The sequence below is a fragment of the Anguilla anguilla genome, chromosome 18, assembly GCF_013347855.1.
Source record: "Anguilla anguilla isolate fAngAng1 chromosome 18, fAngAng1.pri, whole genome shotgun sequence".
Lineage (NCBI taxonomy): Eukaryota > Metazoa > Chordata > Actinopteri > Anguilliformes > Anguillidae > Anguilla > Anguilla anguilla.
The window spans coordinates 2317823-2340225 of record NC_049218.1 but is presented as its reverse complement, the minus strand read 5'-3'; the positions used below and the strand labels follow the sequence as shown (position 1 = coordinate 2340225).

Here is a 22403-nt window from a genome sequence, read left to right as displayed (position 1 = left end):
GTTAACATTCTGCACTCATCGTTTTCCCTTAATAAGAACCTAAGCGCCACATCCAAGGCACAACACTGGGTCACAGTTTGAATTAAATCTTTTTTATTTCTTACAAACTATTTACAGAGGGATTTGCAGGTAGATTAGCCCAATCTGCGGGGCAATGAGCTGCTTCGGTTTGAATCCATGTAAAGGTAACCCCCACCTCCCCCCCCCCCCCCCCTTCAAGACTGTGCGGCGAATCTGCCCCTCTCTTCTGCAACAAATCATGAAGACCTCAGTGTTTAAGAGGGGGGACAAAGATGCTCGACATCGCCCCAAAGTTCAAACCCGGCTTGGTAATGCCAAGCCCTCCCGTCTCAGCTCAGAGGATTGTCAGCGGAGAGCGCGGCAGGGGAGCGATCGCGATTGGCTTGACCCGGACAGGAAGCTGCCAGCGCCAGGCGAGGAGGCCGTCATGGTAACGACGAACCCGGAAAATGTCAGGTGACCCGCGGGCCGCCAGAGAATCCTTCAGGCTGTCAGATACAATCAGAAATAATGAAATAATTCTCCAGCCGCAATGGCGTTGATAGCCGAATACTCTCGTACCCTACCCAGAAAACAGCCATGCACGTATCTTTGGGGGTACAGAACAGACACAGTTGCACAGAAGTTCTGGTCACAGATGAGCGATACGAGGCTCTGCAGGCTTGCCTAAGAGACCCCCCCCCCCCCCCCCCCCCCCCCCCCCCCTGCCCTGCGAGCGAAAGGCACCGATTGGGCCGTGCAATGTCGCTGCCTCAGCGAACCGAGGATGAGAATCTTCCCAGGAAGACGCAGTAACGCTCGCATACGCGCCTCCAAGGAGAACGGTGGACAAAAAAGTTCCACGAGGCAGGCTCATCAGGGACGCTTACAGGGCCGCAGAGCTCTCCGTCTGCAGAGCCGCGACGTTCGGGCTCCGCCGCGTGTGCCATGCCAACCCACCTGGGGCTGGGAAATGGGTGAAATGTGCTGATTCTCTGGTTGCGCTGGTCCAAACGCGCGTGCGGCTAATTTGAGGAGTTACAAACGCACGGCTGGCTAAAACATGGGAGGATAGAGAGTGAAATATGCTCATGAGTCAGTAGGCATGATTTATCAAGGCTGGTACCAAATGGCGCTTCTCGAACTGCACCCGTTTATGTTAACGCCTGGAGACAGCAGGTGAAAACTTCCTTAAAGCACATCGACATTGTGCCTGCTAATCGTGCTAATCGTGCTAGGAAACGCTGCTGGTGGCTGAGATCGTGGCTCTGATGGGAAAGTTCAGTACACATGACAGTTTCAACACCCTGTGATGAGTGCCTCATAAAAAATAAAAGTGATTGATTGATCAACTGATTGATTGATCAACTGATTGACTGGTTGGTCTGCTGAGAGGCGCTTCCAGTGCAGCCAACAAAATAGGCATGGCAGGCTGGTGGGTGTGGCCACCATCCCGGGTGGTGATTGGACGAGAAAGAAGATAAATAAGCAGCTGATATGGCTGACGGGGTCCAGCGGCCATTTCGTTCCTTGTTTCCCAGGGTGAGTAATCAAAGAAAAAAGAAAAGAAAAAACCAATTAAAAAAAAAAAGCCAAGAGAGACTGATGACAGAAGCCTCTCCTTCTCAAAGCTCAGCAGTCTGTGCTTCAGTAAAGGGCCTGGTGGACTCAACACACACACACACACACACCTGGGCTAATTAAAGCTCAGGTAGCTCAACCTCAGCACAGCCGAGACTCATCCTCAGCTGTGCGTCCGTGCAAGAGAGGCAGACCGTGGCGTACCCGAAAGCCACCCGGGGTTTGTGCCGGAACACAGCCGGCCTGTCTGCCTGACAGCTGCCAAAAGAGGAGGAATCAGCTGCGCCCCCCCCCCCCCCCCCCCCCCCAGCCCGTCCTCCTAAAGACTCACAGGAGGGAGTTGTGCTGAACTGACTTGTGGAGACCAAACGAGAGGAAGCATCTCCTTACAGGCCTGTAGCACAGCACACTCAGCGGGTATGCAGGCTAATCAATGCAGGTCAATCGGCACATTTGGTTAGCTTAAACAAGCGAGACACACAGAACGTCCACAGTGAGCACACTGCTTAAGCTGATCTGGTAAACAGGAACTCAGGAGCTTTCAGGCTCAGTAACAGATGACTGGACGTTCTGAAACGGCCAACTTTAGACACTAACTTCCATGCTCGATCCAAAGAAGCATCTTGAAATCTAAAAGTAAAGCTCTGCAACGTTCTGTGTTCCATCTTTCACGATTTCAACACTGGGAACTTTGATGTAGGGTTCCAGTTACAGTCTCATTATTTAAAACAAATACTTGTCCTTGAAAATAACACAGTGCTGTTAGTACTTGAAACCCATATTTCACCCAGGTCTGGTCCATAAGTTAGCGACAGTATGGAGCGAGAAGCAGGAGTGTGAGAGCACTTTCATGCCAGCAGGAACAGTAAAGGAGATTCAGTAACCGGCCTGCTGGCTAAACTCAGGTCATTTGGCCTGAGGCAGGAAGAAAGTTTCTCTTGCTACGATAATGTTACCATTAAAATGCAAGACACCACCAGCTAGGCTACTACTTATTTACTTTAACCTCTGAATAAGCTAAACAGTGTCTGCTATGGGGGAGGGTGAATTGGTGAATTCAAAGCTGTGCCCCACACTTTGTATATACGTTTCTGATGTTATATAGAGTACCTCACACCTCATCTTGTGTGTGTGTGTGCATGTGTTGGTGTGATTGTGTGTGTGTGCGTGTGTGCTGGTGTGTGTATATGTGCGTGTGTGTGTGTGTTGGTGTGAGTGTGTGTGGGTGTGTGCGTGCATATTGGTGTGTGTGTGTGTGTGTGTGTGTGTGTGTGTGTTGGTGTGTGTAAGTGTGTGCGTGCATGTGTGTGTGTATGGGCGAATGTGTGCACACTCACACTACACAGGTTATGTCGTGCTAATGCTCATGTGTGCTACCATGTCTGACAGATGTGACCTTTGTAGATGACATCACAGCTCTTTGTCAAACAGCCTAGCGCTTGCCTTCAGTGACAAGGAACAGACCAGCTCTGTGGCATCAAAGGGTTGGTGAGAAACACAATCTCTTCCACCGCCTCCTCTCTCTCCTCCAACGCCTCCTCTCTCTCCTCCACAGATTACAGAATCTCTCCCAACACCTCCTCTCTCTCCTCCCTGGTTTATAGAATCTCTCCCAACACCTTCTCTCTCCTCCAATGCCTCCTCTCTCTCCTCCACAGATTACAGAATCTCTCCCACCGCCTCCTCTCTCTCCTCCCTGGCTTACAGAATCTCTCCCAACACCTCCAACACCTCCTCTCTCCTCCAACAGCTCCTCTCTCCTCCAAAACCTCCTCTCTCTCCCCCCTGGCTTGCAGAATCTCTTTCAACAGCTCCTCTCTCTCCTCCACAACTTACAGAATCTCTCCCAACACCTCCTCTCTCCTCCAACGCCTCCTCTCTCTCCTCCCTGGCTCACGGAATCTCTCCCAACACCTCCTCTCTCGCCTCCCTGGCTTACAGCAGTATGGATCTCTTTTAGAACTGGAAGGCATAACCCACTTTTGAAACCCTTTTAAAAACACACATTTCCAAGACCTTCACTCTGTAAAATACCAACAGGTCAGCGGGGCCTTCAAAAATAAATACGAACCCGAAATCTCCAGAGAACCTACACAACCCCCCCCCCAACTCAAAACACAACCTTGATAACAGCGTCCAATACCAATGCAGTTCAGAAAAATAATTTCTCAGAGAACTTTTCAGTCAAGCGTAGGATAATATGGAAGTGCACTGAGGCCACTGGAAAACATTTTATCCGAGGGCTTTGACGACCGCCAGTCTCTGGAATACTGGGAATCTAGGGCCAGTCTCTGGAATACTGGGAATCTAGGGCCAGTCTCTGGAATACTGGGAATCTAGGGCCAGTCTCTGGAATACTGGGAATCTAGGGCCAGTCTCTGGAATACTGGGAATCTATGGCCAGTCTCTGGAACACTGGGAATCTAGGGCCAGTCTCTGGAATACTGGGAATCTAGGGCCAGCCTCTGGAATACTGGGAATCTAGGGCCAGCCTCTGGAATACTGGAATCTAGGGCCAATCTCTGGAATACTGGGAATCTAGGGCCAATCTCTGGAATACTGGGAATCTAGGGCCAGCCTCTGGAATACTAGAAATCTTGGGCCAAACACCAGGGGCTCAGGAGAACAGATGCTGCCAAATACAATCTAACTTTTATGTCAAATATAAACCACAGTATGTCATGTTTTAACTGATTTCATCACCTACCCACCCCCAACACACACCCACATGCACACACGCACGCAAGGACGCACGCCACACACATTCACACAAAAACACATGCACACATATGCACACACACACACACACACACACACATGTTCTCATATCTAAGGCACCCTTTCATTCCTTCCCCATATCCATATCTTTACATCTCTCTTCCACACATTTCCATAATATTTTCATATTTTCTATGCCTTTGTTATCCTGCAGTTTCAATCAACATCTGTAAGTCTGTATATTGCTTTTTCTGCAGTTCAAATCCTTTAATTCATTTCACACAAGTCAATATCTACATTCAATATGCTGTCACCCTAGGAAGAGCTAACCTACCTCCTCCCTCCTATACCACAGCGTTTTAAAAAGACAATGAACCTCCTCAGGCTGAAGAGAGAACCAGTCCAGCCCAATATCAGCCCAGCTACAGGGCAAAAAAGTCCACCATCAATAGAAAATGGCCAACAACAAAGATACAGGAAAAATTCAAAAACACCAAAGCTGCAGGAAAAAGGCCCAACAGCCGAGTTACAGGACAAAAACAGCAGATGAAAGAAGAGCGACAGAAAAAATGCTCGACATCAGCAGCGCCGCTGTGCCCTGGATGGCACCTGTCTGGTGCCAGACAGCTACAGGGGACACCTGGAAGAGCATCCACAAAAGTGACTGAAACTCATTATAACTTTCATTCGAACAGAACGACATTTTGGATCAAACACATCTCATCCGAGACCACTTTCACAGTCAGACATGACAGCGCATCTCTTGAAGATGACTGGAACGGAATCAGGATCTTCAGATCAGTCGGAGACGAGAGAAACGTACCTCTGCCTCCTCCGCACGGCTACATGTGAATCTAAAGAACGCGTCGCCGTTAAAGCAGGGTCTTTGGTCTGCCTGCAACATGCCGGAGGAAATCTTTCATTTAACAGACTAACCTTGTGCAAAGACCAGTTGAGTGGTTAGGGCCCAAAATACCTTGAATGACAAAAAAACTTCTGCCCAGGTTGAGCCTGATCTAATCTTCAAAATCACTAATGCCAAATTCAGCCAATGCAAAATCAGCTCCCGTGGGCAAACCTGTCCGACGTGTTAAATCCTCCCCTGCCCTTCGCCCGACGCTCTGCACGTGTTTGTGTAAGTCTCTCTGGATAAGGGTGTCTGTGCAATGCCTGAACAGAAATGCAGGACCCGCTTAAGTTTCTCTGGATAAGAGTGTCTGTGAAATGCCTGAGCACGAACGCAGGACCCGCGTAAGTTTCTCTGGATAAGGGTGTCTGTGAAATGCCTGAACACAAATGCAGGACCCCTTCCTGTACACTGCCTGGGCCCAGCAGTGCTGGTCTTGCTTACTTGGACCCGGAGCACGGAGGAAAAGGTCTTGGCGTCCTCTGCCACCCCGCCCAGGTACAGCTGCCGGGTGAAAACGGGAGGATGGTCGTTCTCGTCCTGGACGGCAATGAACACCTTAGCCGTGTTTGCTGCAAACAAAACAACACAAAACAAAACAAAACAAAACAAAACAAAAAACAAAAATAAATCAAAAGACAACACATGTAACAAGAAAAATGAATTTTAAAAATTATTCACAAAGCACTGTGTAACAGGAAATACTCTCATCTCCTTGTTAGTGCCTGTATGTTGCAGGAAATGCTGAATACATTACAGCACATGAGCGTGAGAGCTGTCAAGAGCCATTTTTCATTTTTCCAGAGTTCATCTTAAAATGATAAGTCATGAGGTCTGGGCCTCAGAATGCGCACAGGGAGTGCAGCGAACACAATGTGATTTATCACAGCGCAGAAATGCTTCAGCCTGCCTCCGGGGGGATGAGGGGGCGAGGGGGGGGGGGGGGACCCCAGAGACCCTCCTCCTCTTCCTCCTCCTCCTTCTGTCTCTGCGCTTCCTGGAGCGGGCGTGGGGCTCGTGTGTGAAGCGCTATGAACTACAGGAGAGAGCCAGCACTTTACCGCACGCCTCCGTTACTGGCGTGGAAGAACCCGGCTCGGAAGAGAGGGCCTCCACACCGCTGGAACGATAAGAAGCGGGCGTGCCTACGTGCTAAAGTAACGGCAGGGGAGACCCCCGCCTGTACCCCTAAACGAGGAGAGGCCCCGCCGCTGGCTGTGCCGTCACCCCCTCCTCCAATCAGATGAGCCCGTCAACCTACTGTACCAATGAGAATCTGTTTCTGACCTGCCTCATGCTGTGTCACTAGCTTTCCTGTACGTGGAATAACCCCACGTTGGCCTTTTGTTTTGTGTCCGAAAGCGTTCTGCTAAAATGGAGCCTGGCGCTTTTCGCTGCTGTCAGGTGTATGGTGTGTGTTTTCTTTCTGTTCGCACTCCACACACAAAGTGCTAAAGCTCGTCTTCACATCCGTGTTTTCACACATTCGCTCACGAGAACATTGTGAGTTTTTCACACACACACACACACACACACACACAAAACACAGAGCACGGTTTATCACAGAACTGGGCAACACAGATAATTTCCAATTAAATATATTTGTGTAAATGTGTAAAATGGTATCTATAACTCTGTTATTATGAACCAGGATGAATTTTATCAGATTATATCTACCACATTAAGTTAGAAAAATAATGAATTACTAAATGCAGAACGTTCTGGTCGGATTGTTGACATCATTTATAAAGTGTGAGAATAAGGAATGGTGAGTGACATTTTGAAAAGACTTCCAGTGAAACGGACACGCCCCCGTATCCCTGACGACGGGCGGACTGGCGGAGGGGCTTACTTTTGGACGGCACGCGGAGGTTGGACAGCACTATCGCCATGGAGTCGGCCTGCACCCGCAGCACGTACTCGGTGATGTTCTCGTAGTCCAGGCGCCGGGCGGTGGCGATGACCCCCGTGGCGTTGTTCACCGCGAAGTGCCCTGGGGGGGGGGGGACAGCGGAAACGCAAGCGCGATGGCGGCAGCCGTCAGCTCGGCCGTGTGAAAACCGCCAGAGCCAACGGCGTCGCTGCTGGGGGGGGGGCGACCATAAATACATCAGCCCTCTCCCGTGTATGACTGGTCTTCTCCGCCCTTTCGGCAAGCGGAAATCAATAGTGCTTTTCTGGCTCGAGCTTTCAGCCCGAGAAGAGGCTTGCTTTACCTGTCAAGCCGCTGTTACCTAGCGACAGACTTTCCCCTGCTCTTTCATGCCACGTATAAACAGCATCTACAATAACAATAATGAAACAGGATGCAAATATAACAAGAGAAAAATAGCACCACTGGCCCCCCGGCATGAATGAGTTCACCACAGTTACCCATTCCCTGCGTAAGTGTTTCATTTTTCCATACACAGAAAAAAAACGGACACACGCGTCGAGGCAGAAATACCCTTTTGATGGGACTTAAAAAAAAAAAAAAAAACGAAGAGTGGTTTGTGCTTAATGGCGGACCCCCCGCGGAAAGACCAGCGAGAGAGCGACCCCTCAAGAACACGAGGGCGCCTGCCTTGGCTCAGCGGAAGGACGGAGAGGCAGAGAAGGAGAAACGGATAATGGCGGGTCAGAGAGCCGCATCTAATGGACGACACCGGGGTTCCGAGCTCCTCTCGCAAGGGCAGGGGCCTGTCCGCCAGTTTACCGGCAGCTTCTGCCCGATGACCGGCTGCCCCCATTTGCATATCACTGAGTAGTTTCGCATATCGCTGTGCAGTTTTGCATATCACTGTAGTTTAGCATATCACTGTGTAGTTTAGCATATTGCTGTGCAGTTTTGCATATCGCTGCGCAGCTTTGCATATCGGCGTGAAGTTCTACATACCGCTGTGTAGTTTTGTGTATTGGCGTGTAGATATACATATCGCTGTGTCGTTAAGCATATCTCTGTGTAGTTTTGCATATTGTTGTGCAGATTTACATACCGCTGTGTAGTTTTGCATATTGTTGTGCACATTTACATATTGTCGTGTAGTTTTAAAAGACCGCTGGTAAAACGGCTCGACTAGATGTGGCGGGAGAAGCCGGGATGGCGACCGAGAGGCCGAGCGAGGGACCCGGAGCCTGACGCCATGGATACGAAAATCCAGTTTAACAAAATTTGGTCGGATGGCGGATTTAGAGAACGCGCCCCACGGTCACACAGTTGCTAAGGGGACGGCTTGCTAACCGCGTGTCGACTGAACGTTACAGAGAAAACAGTGACTGCATTTTCTGAAAAAAAGAGAAAGCGTCTCTGATTATGTAAGTTAATTCAGCTAAGCTAATTACACAGTCAAGCAAAATGATGATTAGTCCTGGTCACAGTTGACATTTTAGCTGTAACCTTTTGAAATGAAGCATCATGCATCTCCCATACTAATCTCCCCCCCCCCCCCCCACCCCCCAAAAAAAAAAAAAAAAAAAAAAAAAAAAAGGAGACACTGACATGCAAAGGCAGAACTAAGATGTATGCAAACTGCTGTAATGTATGTAAAATGTATGTCATACAGTAATGCATTGATAAAATAATAAGAGTAGGCAGTGTGTGGAATAGCCTGCCAGGTCACGTAGTAGTGGCAGAAACTGGGGATTTTCAAGACAAGGTTTGATACAGTGTTAGATACTATCTAGTCTGTAGATAATGAGAGGACTAATTTAGTCAGGAAAATTACGAACATTGTTGGGCTGTTCTCCTCATTATGTTATGTTATGCTATGTTACGCTATGCTATGCTACGTTATGCTATGCTACGCTATGTTATGTTATGTTATGCTATGTTATGTTATGCTATGCTACGTTATGTTGTGTTATGCTGTGTTATGCTATGCTATGCTACGTTATGCTGTGTTATGCTATGCTATGCTACGTTATGTTATGTTATGTTATGCTATGCTACGTTATGCTGTGTTATGTTATGCTATGCTATGTTATATTATGTTATGTTATGCTACGCTATGTTATGTTATGCTGTGTTATGCTATGCTACGCTATGTTATGTTATGCTATGTTACATTATGCTATGCTACGCTATGTTATGCTACGTTATGCTATGCTACGTTATGTTGTGTTATGCTGTGTAATGCTATGTTATGCTATGCTATGCTATTATGTTAAACCAGGTGAGGAAGTCGCTGCACGGTCTTGGCGGTAATGAGCAGCGGGGCGTCCGGCGCTCACCTTCGTCGTTCCCGCCCACGATGGAGTAGAAGATGGTCTGGTTCACGGCGGCCGCCAGGATGACCCCCACCACCTTTCCCACGGGGGCGTTCTCGCTGACGGGGGGAAACCTGGAGACACGGGAGGGGAGAAAGGCTCGCTCAGTCGCTATCCCGCCAGCGCAGCGCGTCTGCGGTCAGCGCGCCGTACACAGAGGGCCCCAGCGACGCGAAGAACGCAGAACCTGCGTAGAACCTGCGCAGAACGGGCTTGATTGTGAAGCCTTTCACTGCACAAGCCATCCCTAGACAATGACCAATATTCAGGGCTGGGGAGTTTGTCCATTCTGCTGTAGACAGTAACCTTCATGTAGTCAGAACAAAAGTCAGGTGTCAGTAAATATATATATATATATATATATATATACACACTGAAAATGTGTATTGTGTCATATATGTTACATATGGTGTATAGTGACATCTCCTGATCTTTATTATTGATGGAATGGTAGACCGGAATGGTAGATCAAAACACCAGTTCTGTCACTGCAAAGTCAATCAGCAATCCAAGCTGTGATCCTATTAAAATTTGAAAGGCAGTTTGGTTCAATGCAGGTTACCATAGAAACAGCTGAACCCACATGCACCCTATATAGGACAGGCAAAGTGAAAGTTAGTAACACGTGTTATTAACACAACTCACAACCCACTTGTTGTTGATTATATTATTGTTGCGTCTGAAGTTCTCCAGTCGTTATGAATATTGGCCATTGTTCCAGTTAATCTTCTTAAGTTACAAAACATCAAACCAAAGCTAAATGTCGACCAGCTGCTTTTAAGTCACCTCCCAGGATTCATTAGATAATTTGCTGTGGTTAATGACACAGTAATATTAACCTGCAAGCCTTAAAAAAAAGTTTCTCCTTTCACTGGTTTACAACACAAATTAGCCGCCAAGTTCAGCCACATGAGACTCTAGGACAGAAATCAGCCTTGTAGAACTGACTCGATGAAACAGATTCCAGGAAACATAAGTCCCTGTCTCATACCAGCACAGGGAAAAAAATAAGGTCAACCAATGCATGTTTTAAAGGGGAAAGACAGCAGGCTCCCTCTCCGACATCGTTTCGATCTCGTCTGCGCTACAACCTGTCTGGAAGACAACAACAGTTCTCTCGTTCAATAGCGCTTTCGTAACCTTCCAAGACCGCCATCGCCCTCAAAAACTTTCAAGACGCGTTCAGATGAATTCTCTCTCACAGTTCTCCTCTCACAGTCATGAAACTTTTAGACTCTGTCAGTCTTGGGTCACATTCAATCTACCACCGCAGTGCTTTTTTATTTACTCTTGAGTGACACGTTCGAGCGAAGAATGGGCCGTGTGCGTTTTTCAGTGGGAGTTCAGAACACAACACACCGAGTGTTCCGTGCACTTTGTGTCATTCAGAGTCAAGTAAAGGGGTATTACACTGGAAAGGGGAAAATAACAGGAATGTGGACATGAAAGCAGCTGTTCTCATTTTGCTTGTTGTTCTTTATTAGCATTAAACCTTTCAGAAAATCTTTCAGCTCCTTGTGTTCCACTGCAGAGTTATCAATGTAGAAAAGGAAAAAAGAGTTGATGAGAAACAAAGTTGTAAATATGTCTGTTTCTAAGTCATTCAGTTTTTCGTCTTAATATGTAAATATGATTGCCCTGCCCACTCCTCAATATTCTCTTTTTATTTGGTTCAGAAGGCAAAGAAAGGCTTATTATTTTTGAACAAACTGAAGCAGATTGAAAATGTTCTGGAAAGAAAGGGGCTGTAAATCTTGACTGTAGAGGTGCAGTCGGAAGGGGTGAAGATGACAGAGCGCGAGCTGGAACAGACGCTGCGTTTCTGATGAAAGACCCGCTCTCGGCGGTAGGGGGGGAGGGAGAGAGAGGACAGGACGCGGTATGAGACAGACGCGGGCTTCAGGAAGTGACAGAGGGATGATGATAGGAGAGAGAGAGAGGTCTCGGGAGAACAGAGGATGTCAGCGCCGGGTGATGTTAAGGCGGGGAGAGTTGCTATAACACAGAGAGGACTGAGACAGATATAACTGGGTATGAATCGATAAAGTCAAACCTGTTAACAGACAGCTTACAGCCATGAGAATGGGAGAGCGAGCCACTGCTGAACAGGGAAGGAGAGAGACTGTACGCACACACACACACAAACACACGCACAAACGCGGTCACACACACGCATCAACACACACAAACACACCCACGCGGTCACACACATGCATGCACGCACACACGCACACACACACACACACACACACATACAAACAAACACGCTCACACAGACACAGACACACGTATGTACATAAGCACACACACACACACGGATGCACACGTATGAACACACACAAACACACACGCGGTCACACACACACGCATGCACACGCACGCACACACACACACACACACACACATACAAACATTCTCACACAGACACAGACACACGCATGCACATAAGCACATACACACACACGGATGCACACGCACGCAGATGCACATGCACACATGCACACACAGAGCTCCCCAACTCTTACGCCTGAGGTCAGGTACTTTAAGCTTTAAATAAACACATGACCTGCCTAGAGATGGTAGCTACACATTAAATATGCCTTTTTTTCAGGAATCTGAAAGGACGAACAAGACACCATTTGCATAATGGCTCCTGTCTCTAACCAGGTAGGCCTTATGATATTTGACAACAGAAGCAGAAAATGGCTGAACGCTCTGGACAGTTCAGACAGGAAAAAGCCTCTAACCTGCATCACATATCCAGTTTTTGCGTCGCAACACATCGCTCGTTCCAAAGAAGCTTCTCTCTGAACCAACTGCTCTCTGAAAAACTACGGCGAGGACGTTAAGCATCAAGGACAACTTCGACTTAATCCCGCTCTGCGGGAACCCTCAGACAACTGGAACACGATCGCCCACTGAGAACTCCTTCTATGCTACGAATGATTTCCAATATCTCAAAAATGAACAGGGACTGTAAAGCAGGCTACACAGCAGACACATTTTTCCTCAGCCCGACCTGTGAAGTGCTGGTGTGTGTTACCTGTCCTTAGACAGACCTCACACAGCCTTCACTAGTTGGCAGTTAAAAGTTCACCCCCGCTCACGGCTCTGGTGCAGACAGGTGATGTGGCAGACGGTGGTGCTTGTGATGTTTACCAGCAGCCATGTTCTCCACATCCCAAAACAAACACGGCCGTTATTCGTGTCACTTACAGAGAACCAACACACACGTTACTACTCTACTGCAAAACCCACAGCCAGTCCAGTGTTCCCCCTGTCCCATCAAACAATACTCCCATCTCAACCTGCATCCTATATCCCCCCTGCATGTTTGTGCAGACACGTCACTCTCTGCACCCTCACAATTTTAGGTTCATAGTTCCGTACCACACTGCAACAACCCCAGAAGATCTCATGGAAAGATACGTATGATCGCTCTCCTGCCCAGCAAACATGCACCAGGAACCTCTGTTAATAATGTAGTATAATGGGAAAGGAGCTGGTCTTGCAACCTGAAGGTCACAGGTTTGATTCCCAGGTTTGATTCCCTAGTAGGACACTGCTGTTGTACTCTTGAGCAAAGTACTTAACCTGCATTGCTTCAGTATATATATATGTTTGTGTAAATGGATGCAATGTAAATGCTGTGTAAAAAGTTGTGTAAGTTGCTCTGGGTAAGAGCGCCTGCTAAATGCCTGTAATGCAATGTTTTATGGTGCTATGAGTTGGTTCGGATACTCATAACCTACAGTAATGAGCACTACTGACCAAAGTTTGCTGAGTCTAACCAAAGATTTAAGCCAGAGAATTCTCCGGTGGCACGTCAGTAAACGACTGAACTCGGGCTGAAGACTCGCTGCTCTCGAGCGGGAGGCCATCTGGGATTGAGACTGATGATGTGTCAGCCATCGCATTCCGCCATTTTGTTTCACGTCCGTAAAAAAAAAACCGCAGCTGACGCCGCGCAGTGAATCCTGTGCGGCACATGAGCCGGAGCGAGAGGATTACGGGCCTGAAAAGATGCCCGTCTGCCAGCTGCCGAAGAGCCAGAGCAAATCCATACCCTTAACGAGCAGACTTTCTCACTGTCGAGAACCCGCTTAATTACCCAGCGCTTCGACTAAATATTTCATATAATCATTAGCCCGTTCAGCCGGAGGCTACACTAAACCAACCCGTGTGCGCGGGCCGATGAGCTCGCCAGCTCTTTTGTGTCTCAGAAACCTGTCAAGGAGTACAGAGGACAAACGAGCATTGCTGGTCTAATAAAAAAAAACCACACGAAGCCGTGGGACAGGGCTGATAAACAGAGAGCCCTTCAAAAGCGCCCAAAAGGCCTGTGCAGTCTATGCACTCCTAAAGGCTTGAGCAACATCTTGCTTTGACTCGTGTTTTTATAGAGGTCACATGCTGACTGAATAAAACTGAAGAGGGGGTACATGCCGGCTTTACCCTATTAAACGCTTACGAAACAAAAACGTGCTTACGGGACAGACGGCTCTCCCCTCCTCCGGTTTTGCACCTACAGGCAAACCGACGAGCCGAAGGTCGAACCGAGTTGCCCGCTCCCATAAACTCTCTCACTGCTCTTGCATTCACCTGAAGCAGCTGGGATTGCGTGTCTTGCCCACAGCCACAGGTGGGCTTCACTGTGGGGGAAGGGGGGGGGCGGGGGGGGGGGGGGGGGGGGGGGTGGGGGGGGGGGCGGCGGTGTGTTCTCTGGATCCTGCAGCTGCCGGGCCAAATCAAGGAATTTAATCACCGCAAACAACAGATGCAGACTAACAGGCAGACACCTTTGTGTTTTGGACTGGCTGGCTTCCAGAACATTCACAACAGAATTGCAGTCAGACGGAGCAATGAGAAGAAAACAAATAAATAAATAAAACTAAGACAGGTGTTGCGGAATGCTACCAATTTTATGCCACATTTGGCTTGGCTATGCTATTTTACTGCACTTTTTTCGCCAGTACTGGGGTTTTTCTGTTGGTATGAGCTGCAGTATCTCGTAGGTTTACATGGTGAGCTAGAACCTTCTGAGCAATGCTCGCATGCAGTCCTCCACAGCATACACTGCAGTGAAGACTTCCATGTGCGCTAACCCTCCTTTTGGGCTCAGATGCTCAACTAGCATTGAGACTAATCCTCACATGGACACAGATAAATCAGATAAATCAGATAAGTCAGATGAATCAGATAAATCAGTGTAGACTGTAGGACGGGGTTGTGCATTCTGGAGACGTTACTACAAATGACGAGCTTTGGCTCAAAGACACGGTATAAGACACTGTTTTTTTTTTTTTCAAATTGGAAAGGTGATTTGCAGTCACTGACAATAACATCAGCATATGAAGCACGTGGGTCTTACTGGTACAGAGCATTCAAGGTTGTCTGTCCCAGCTTTGTGTAATTGATTTGTTGCTGCCAGTCTTGGCCAGCTCGCTCTTGAAAAAGAGATTTTGAATCTCAATGAGCTGATCCTGGTTAAATAAAGGTGAAATAAATAAATAAATAAATAAGGTTACAGAGGAGAAGAAGCACCCCATTTTTCAAGCTCAGAAAGCTTTGGACAGGAGTGTTGAGGTCAAAGCAAACTCAATTCAGTAAGGGTATACTTAAATCAACAAAACTTTCTGACAAGTGATAACTGATGATTATTGAAGGAACCGGTGTCAGAAAAGAGCTCTATCTATTTACACACACACACACGTCACATGCGTGCACACACACACGTACACACACACACACACACTGCGTTGTTAACAAGAAGACTCCAGTGGGCCAAGCACCATCAACACTGGACTAATAAAGACTGTCTAAAGGCAGATACACAACCTTTCAGACCAGCAGATCGTGGACGCTGTTTCACTGTAGTCAGGGAAACTGATTCCTCTCTACGGCCCAAATGGAGCAAAGAGGCGTGGCTCCTCCCCTTTGGCTGCTTCAGTCTCCACAAGCCTTCAGGACCATGGACAGCAGCAGCCTCACACACAGGATGACACAGCTTGGGATGATTGGTCCTGGACCGTGTACAGGGTGACACAGCTGGGGCTGATTGGTGCAGAACCATGTATAAAATTACACAGCTGCGGCTGATTGGTGCAGAACTATGTACAAAATTACACAGCTGCAGCTGATTGCTGGTTATATTTGTCAGACCTTCCATCATAGACAGTCCTTCACAAACACAGCCACTGCACGTTCTGACTCTCCATCTCTCTCTAACAAAGTATGCTGTGAAAATTAAATTCGGACTTACTAAACAAATTGAGCACTCTCAACTTATAAAAATGGAATATGTAATTATAACTCAATTTTAAAAAGAGTGAAAAGACTTAAAAAGACTTAGACTTAAAATGAGATTATACTTGAACACAATAAGCTGCCCAACCTGTTATAGCATAGCTGTTTTTAGTTTTTGGGTTATTGTTCTGTTTTTATGACCTCCCCCCATCTGCTGTTTACCTGTTTACCATCTGCTTTTCTCTCCTCCTCTTATCCCGTGTGTCCGCAACACTGCTTCCACCGAGTCACAAGGTCTGTTTCCCTTTCAGCCTTAAAACTGCTTCGGAGCCAAGAAACAAGGCTTGGTGTGATAGCCATTTAATCACCGCGTCCATCCATTATCCTGGTCAGGGGGTGCTGGAGCCTATCCCAGCATGCACTGGGGGAGAGTCAGGAATACTCTATCGCAGGGCGTAATCTATCACTTGTAATGTACACAAAAATAAACAGAAAATGTTTTATTTATTTTTGGTCCAAGATGGCTTTCTGTGACCTGTGATTGGTCATTCAGGTGGAGCGGCGCGTGGTTGGCTGATGGCCTCGCGTGATTGGCCACTCAGGTGGAGCGACGCCCACGCCTGGCTAAAAGGAGATCTCCGGGGCAGGGCCGGGTCTCCGGGGCAGAGAAGCCCTTCTCCACCATTTCAGCGTGCGCCGATGACCTCGTTACCCAAGAGCCCGCACAGACGGTGGGCGGCCGGTCTCTCCTTCGCCCTGCTGTTTCTCCGAAAGAAACAAGGGTCAAAGGTCAGTCAGAGTTTGTGAAGGCAGCACTGAGCACTCCTTTCTCCCGCTCTTTTTCCAGCACTTCTCGAGTGCCCAGGGTGGGGGCGAGCAGACGGCAAAGAGCGGGGGGGGGGGGGGGGGCAACAAGCTCCAGCCACCAGAGCTCTTTCAATCTTAACTCCATTTACTTCAGTTCTGCCGTCGTTTCAAATGCAGGTGCTTACAGACCACACAGGTAACGTCAGCGTCAACCTGTATATTAGCCTCTCCTACCTTACCACTCTGGAGTCGTCTTTTCTTTTTAGTAAAAGAGAAGTGCTAAGAGCACTGGGCTCCTACAGAGTCTCCGGGCCCGTATTGATTAAGGAGTCCAGCTAATCGATATTTTCATGCGAGGTGTCAGGGTCTGTACACAACGGTCTGCCAGCTCGACGGCCAAGTTTGTTCGGCTGACTGAGAACTGCACGAGGGTTTCCCTACACAAGACAACAAAGATATTTCATAAAGTCTCAGCATGAAAGCGACCTTTGTGCCCAGGCACGCATTGTTTCCTTCTGTCTACACACTTAGTACAGATACAGTAGCCTCCCGTGTAAGTAAACTACCTGATTATTACCCGATGCCCCATACAAATGTTAATGGACGTTTCCGATCGAGACTGACAGCCTGGCAGAGGTCCACATTTTTGCGCAGTGCGGCCCACTGACAGCCCGTCCACGCTTGCGCTCGTGGGTGCAAAGTGGGGCCTCTGAACCCTCCCTGCCATATGTGACTGATTATCTATACCCACTATGCTGTGAAAGCAGGAAAACACGGGAGCGAAGCAGTTTCGCACGTTCTCATTTTTTAATGACATCAGCTGCCAGGTTTAATTTGCATTTTGACGGGTTTACCTGACGCAGCTCCCCTCCAGCCCCACCACGGCCGGATTTGTGGGGTCTCACTGCTCTAAATGTTAGGGTTGTACTCATCAACACATTAATAGGTATGATTAATATAATAATGATAATGCTTTGAAGTTCGCTGGCAAAGTTCAGATTTTTAGAAAAATCATCATTGTAATGTGAAATTTTATCGGTTTAAATGCATCGTGTAGTCACTGTTATCCAGAGAAAAAGGAAACAGATAATGGGTTGAGAAATGTTCTCGCACTTACATAGACGTTTTCGTTATAACACAAGCAGTGCTGCCCGCATTGGAAATGGAGCTTATATGGAGCCATATAAGGATAGCGTGGCTACTTCACAGTATTACCTGCATGCAAAGCATCCTTTCATATCAAGGCTTTACTTCAGCTGAAGGCTGTAATGCGTCTCTGTATGAAATAGTCGTGGTTGCGGAGCTGGTATACTGGTAAAGTATGAGCTCACGCATGCAAATGTGATTTTCAGTTACACCTTTAGGTGCACAGAATGCCTGCTGTGTGCATTTCCAAAACAGCATTTTCTACCAGCTTCTGTAAAGCAATTCTGCAGTAGAGAAATTAGCCTTTTTTTCAGCTGATTGTTGTACTTCATTGTACCAGCAAACAGACCTCAATATGCATATTCTTCCCCTAAAACTGCCATACGAACTCCCTCTTACCCCTGCCATAATGGTATAACAATCTAATCTGCATAAAAATGCTGGATTCGTTGTTCCCAACACTTTCAAATTTCGAACGAACGAGCAAACTGCTCTGATGGATAGCCATTATTTCCAAGAGAGGCACAATGCTTTGGGGAAATCTCAAAACTATCTAAAAAAAAAAACTAAAAAAAAACTAGTATGCTACATGTCATAAAAATAACAAAACCAAACAGTAAAAGCATTCATATTCAGAGACGTCTAAGATGCTTTGATTTGTCAGTATTTTCACTGACAGAGAATGCCTTCTGCACATTGCACAGCAGGACAAGCTAACAGCACAAGGGTAACCAAGGACAGTAACGCAAATCCCAGTGTATTCTACACACACAAAAACACCCCCAGACACTCACTATTATAGTAGGAAAGGAACAGTACTCTTCCCTGAACAAAGCCTGAATAGCTGTGCAAAAAAAGCACATCTGCTGGAACACGTGTGAACTCGTGCCCTTGGTCCTCCTTTAAATGGATCCACAGTCGAATGATCTGCCTGCTGAGAGACTCACAGTAATATCGCCCGAAACGCATACATATACATCTCTACCCGTTTATCCTGGGCAGGTTCGCAGGGAGTACTGGAGAGAGGCATTGGGCGAGAGGCAGGAATACACCCTGCATAGGCCGCCAAATCTATTGCAGGGCACACACACCACACAGAAAGGCCCAGACCCATGCATACATAATAATAATAATAATAATAATAATAATAATACAAAAACTGTTTTTGACTGCTGAAAGCACTTTTTACATTAATACGATCAGAAATGCCAATATGAGGTGTTGCTAAGTATATTTAATAATTACATTATCCCCATATATTCATTAAAAACAAACCCTCCACCCCTCCCCCCGCACGCACACACACGCACACACACACACCAAACACCCCATCTTATTGGTTAATCCACTTCTCTTAATTGAGTCAAGGTACGAGGCGGCTAGCAGCTAGCAGCGCTCAGTGAATAGCGCGCTGAAACACGGCTCGCCGTGTGAGCGGTGTGTGTGTGTGTGTGAGCGGTGTGTGTGTGTGTGTGTGTGTGTGTGTGAGCGGTGTGTGTGTGTGTGTGTGTGTGTGTGTGTGTGTGTGTGTGAGCGGTGTGTGTGTGTGTGTGTGTGTGTGTGCGTTTGCGCTAGCCTGCAGCTCGGAGACTGAACCGCGATGCGCTAGCACGCATGCTAACATTGCAGGTGTGCTACCCTGGCGAGGCTAATTACAGGCGCAGAGCCTTCGCGGCGCGATACAGCCTTTCCACAGCCACACGCTCTCCCTGCCCAGCTGATCAAAACTGGCTGTTTACTCGCACGAAAAAAAGAAAAAAAAAAACACAGCTGATGACCCTTGAAAACCTCCCCCCCGAGAGGAAATTGTGATGCAAACAGAGTTAAAGAGTGCAACTATTACCAAAAACAAACCAGGAAGACAACAGTCTCCTAGGGCCCCTGTAATCCTCTATGACACATTGTCTATAATGTACTCGTTTATGGAATCTATTTAGGTTGCACCTCCCATTAACATGTTCCAACAACCGTTCTCTGAAAAGCTATAAACACCTCACCTTACTAATTTGATTATAAAAATTTGATTACGAAACTATAATCTCATTAGTATCAGCTCACATAATGAAAATTGGACCTGTGCTCCTAAGCTAATTACGAGGTAAGAGGTAAAGATTCTTTCCAGGAAGCAGGTTTTAATGATTTTTTTACATTTATTTAATTAATAACATTTGTGAATTCCACAAGCGAGCAGCAGGGGTGAGCTAATTGGCTGGGACTGTGCGCGCGCTGGTCTCCTCCCAGCAGTTGTAAAATGTGGCTACTGGCTTTTCGCAGCGAAATGAGCAGACATGTTTCCGGGGAGGTAACCTTTTCCAGGGCTGCCATCCCCGGCCAGAGAGTCGTAAAGTTCTTGAAGCCTAACATTCCTGCTGAGGAAATTATACCGTTGGAGAAATGCTAAGATTCCTCCTGAGCAGCCATTTTCTCCGCTCTTACATTGCTGACAACCCCCTGACCCCACCTGCTTGTACCATAGAGCGCAGCAGTATGTTGGATGTAGCTGCAAATGTCACACAGCAGTGTTATTCGCTCTACTGAGTGACGACCCAGTCAAATCGCTTTTTTCCACACCCAGCACGGAACATTCTGCAGAAATGGAAGTGTAATGTTCCACAGTGGTGTGCGCAATTATACTTCACAAAAAAACATCACTGAAGGAGAATAAAACATCATACTGCATTGCAGAAGAATATGATTGTGATGATATATGAATATGAGATGAATATTGAGGATATTCTGGCGAGGTTTCACCAGTTTTCCCTCCCTGAGAGTAATGCCATCCCCACAGTGCCTGGTCTTTGAGCCCCTCTAATCTCCTCCCTACGCATCCAAAGTGAGCCGAACCAGCAAGCAACATAAGAGGCTGTTTAAGGGCCCCACGGCCACCAGGGGGTGCCCTAATTATTCTAGGATATATATTATTTATAATGCTGGGTTGGGAGGGGGGGCCCTTGAAGACTAGGCAAGGCCGGCACTGCTCTGGAATAGGCTGATCTGAGGTGACAGCAGTCATGCAGCAGCATTAAAACACAGGGGCGTGACCATGGGTCCGGTTCTGAAGAGCCTCAGGGTCAGCTGACTGCTTCTGTGACTCAGCGCTTCATTAATTATTCAAAGCAGATGATTACACGGCCAGATTAAACTTGTTTTTCCGTTCCTGAAACACCAAGAGGTTGATACAGGACTTTCTGAAGCCACTTATTAAGCCATCAAAAGATTATGACACCTTGGATCAACTCACATAAAAATTCAGCCTCCACAGGTGTGGCAAATTTTACCCCGACAAGGTCAGGTGTTTTAGTGATGGGCTTGAAAAAAAAAACCTCAGTGTCCCCTTTTGGGATCTGGACACCCCAAGCATAGACTTACACCATTACAACAACCTTTTCAATTGGTTCTTACAGCTTGGGAGCTTGGGGTTCTTGGGAGCAGCTTGCTATGACACTTTGCTTATAGCTGGTCATGTGACCTGAGAAACAGGAAGCCATGGCAACTGACCTCTGTGACATAAACACCAACTATTTCCACTCATATCTGCATTTACAGTTGGGTACTTTTAAAATATATACTCCATTTATATGGCTGGATATTTACTGAAGTAATCCACGTTAAGCACCTTACTCAAGGGTACAACAGTAGCGGCACACCCAGGATTTGAACCTGCAATCTCTGAGCAACAGGCCCAGTGCCCTAACCACTATATTTACACGGCTCAGAATATGATCATCTGCCAAAAGCATAGAGGTGTTTAAAAACGGTGAATCACCCAAATGAAGTAGAGTTTGGGGCAGCCATTTCTACCGTTCAGGGACTGGTCTGTTGGGCTGGTAAGCGGTGTGTGCACAGGGACAGTTCAATTAGCCTCATTAGTAGTGAGTGCACAGGGACTGGTCTGCTGGGTCTGTTTAGTGGTGTGTGCACAGGGACTGGTCTGTTAGCCTTGTTAGCGGTGTTTGCACAGGGACTGGTCTGTTAGCCTTGTTAGCGGTGTGTGCACAGGGACTGGTCTGTTAGCCTTGTTAGCGGTGTGTGCACAGGGACTGGTCTGTTAGGGTCTGTTTAGCAGTGTGTGCACAGGGACTGTCTGGTAGCCTTGTTTAGCAGTGTGTGCACAGGGACTGGTCTGTTAGCCTCGTACGTGGTGGGTGCACAGGGACTGGTCTGTTAGCCTTGCTAGTGGTGTGTGCACAGGGACTGGTCTGTTGGGTCTGTTTAGCAGTATGTGCACAGGGACTGTTCTGCTAGCCTCGTTATCGGTGGGTTCACAGGGACTGGTCTATAGGGGCATGTGCACAGGGACTGGTCTGTTAGATTTGTTAGCTGTGCGTGCACAGTATTTTTAGTTATACTGCTCGCGTTCCATTCATTCACCTTTATTGGTGAGCTATAGGAGCACTGCGCTAATGTCATCCAGTGCAGCTATCCTGCTGGCTTACTCCATTCAGGAACGACACCTCGCAGTCGGGTTACTCTTAGCGTTACAGACGCAATGCCATATTAGGCCGTAACTGTAAGCTTATTGGTGTTGGATTTCATAAGCTTTCCAGAACTGAGTTATGTGTTTGGATTTCCCATCGGTTACAGTAAACGAGTTGCCGATACACCCAGGACAGGCTCTGCGGTGTCTGATTAGGTTTGGGATATCTGAGGGGTTCCCAGCGTACAATCTGTCAGGGGCAACCGGACGGGGAGGAGGAGCGGCAGTCCATCCCCGGGGTCAGGAGGGGGACTGTAACGGTATTCCCGCCGCGGA

The 22403-nt window shown here is 47.5% G+C and overlaps 1 protein-coding gene across 2 annotated transcripts in view; it reads right to left on the bottom strand.

Moving 5' to 3' along the window:
- Positions 1 to 22403, bottom strand: part of LOC118218490 (protocadherin-15-like) — a 242525-nt gene that overhangs the window by 25192 nt on the left and 194930 nt on the right. For both annotated transcript variants that reach the window (XM_035401170.1, XM_035401171.1), the window contains 3 exons: positions 9416 to 9525; positions 7059 to 7199; positions 5651 to 5778 (listed from right to left, as the gene is read on the bottom strand). In XM_035401170.1, coding sequence (XP_035257061.1) covers positions 5651 to 5778; positions 7059 to 7199; positions 9416 to 9525 — 379 coding nt within the window. The remainder of the gene's footprint in view (positions 1 to 5650; positions 5779 to 7058; positions 7200 to 9415; positions 9526 to 22403) is intronic.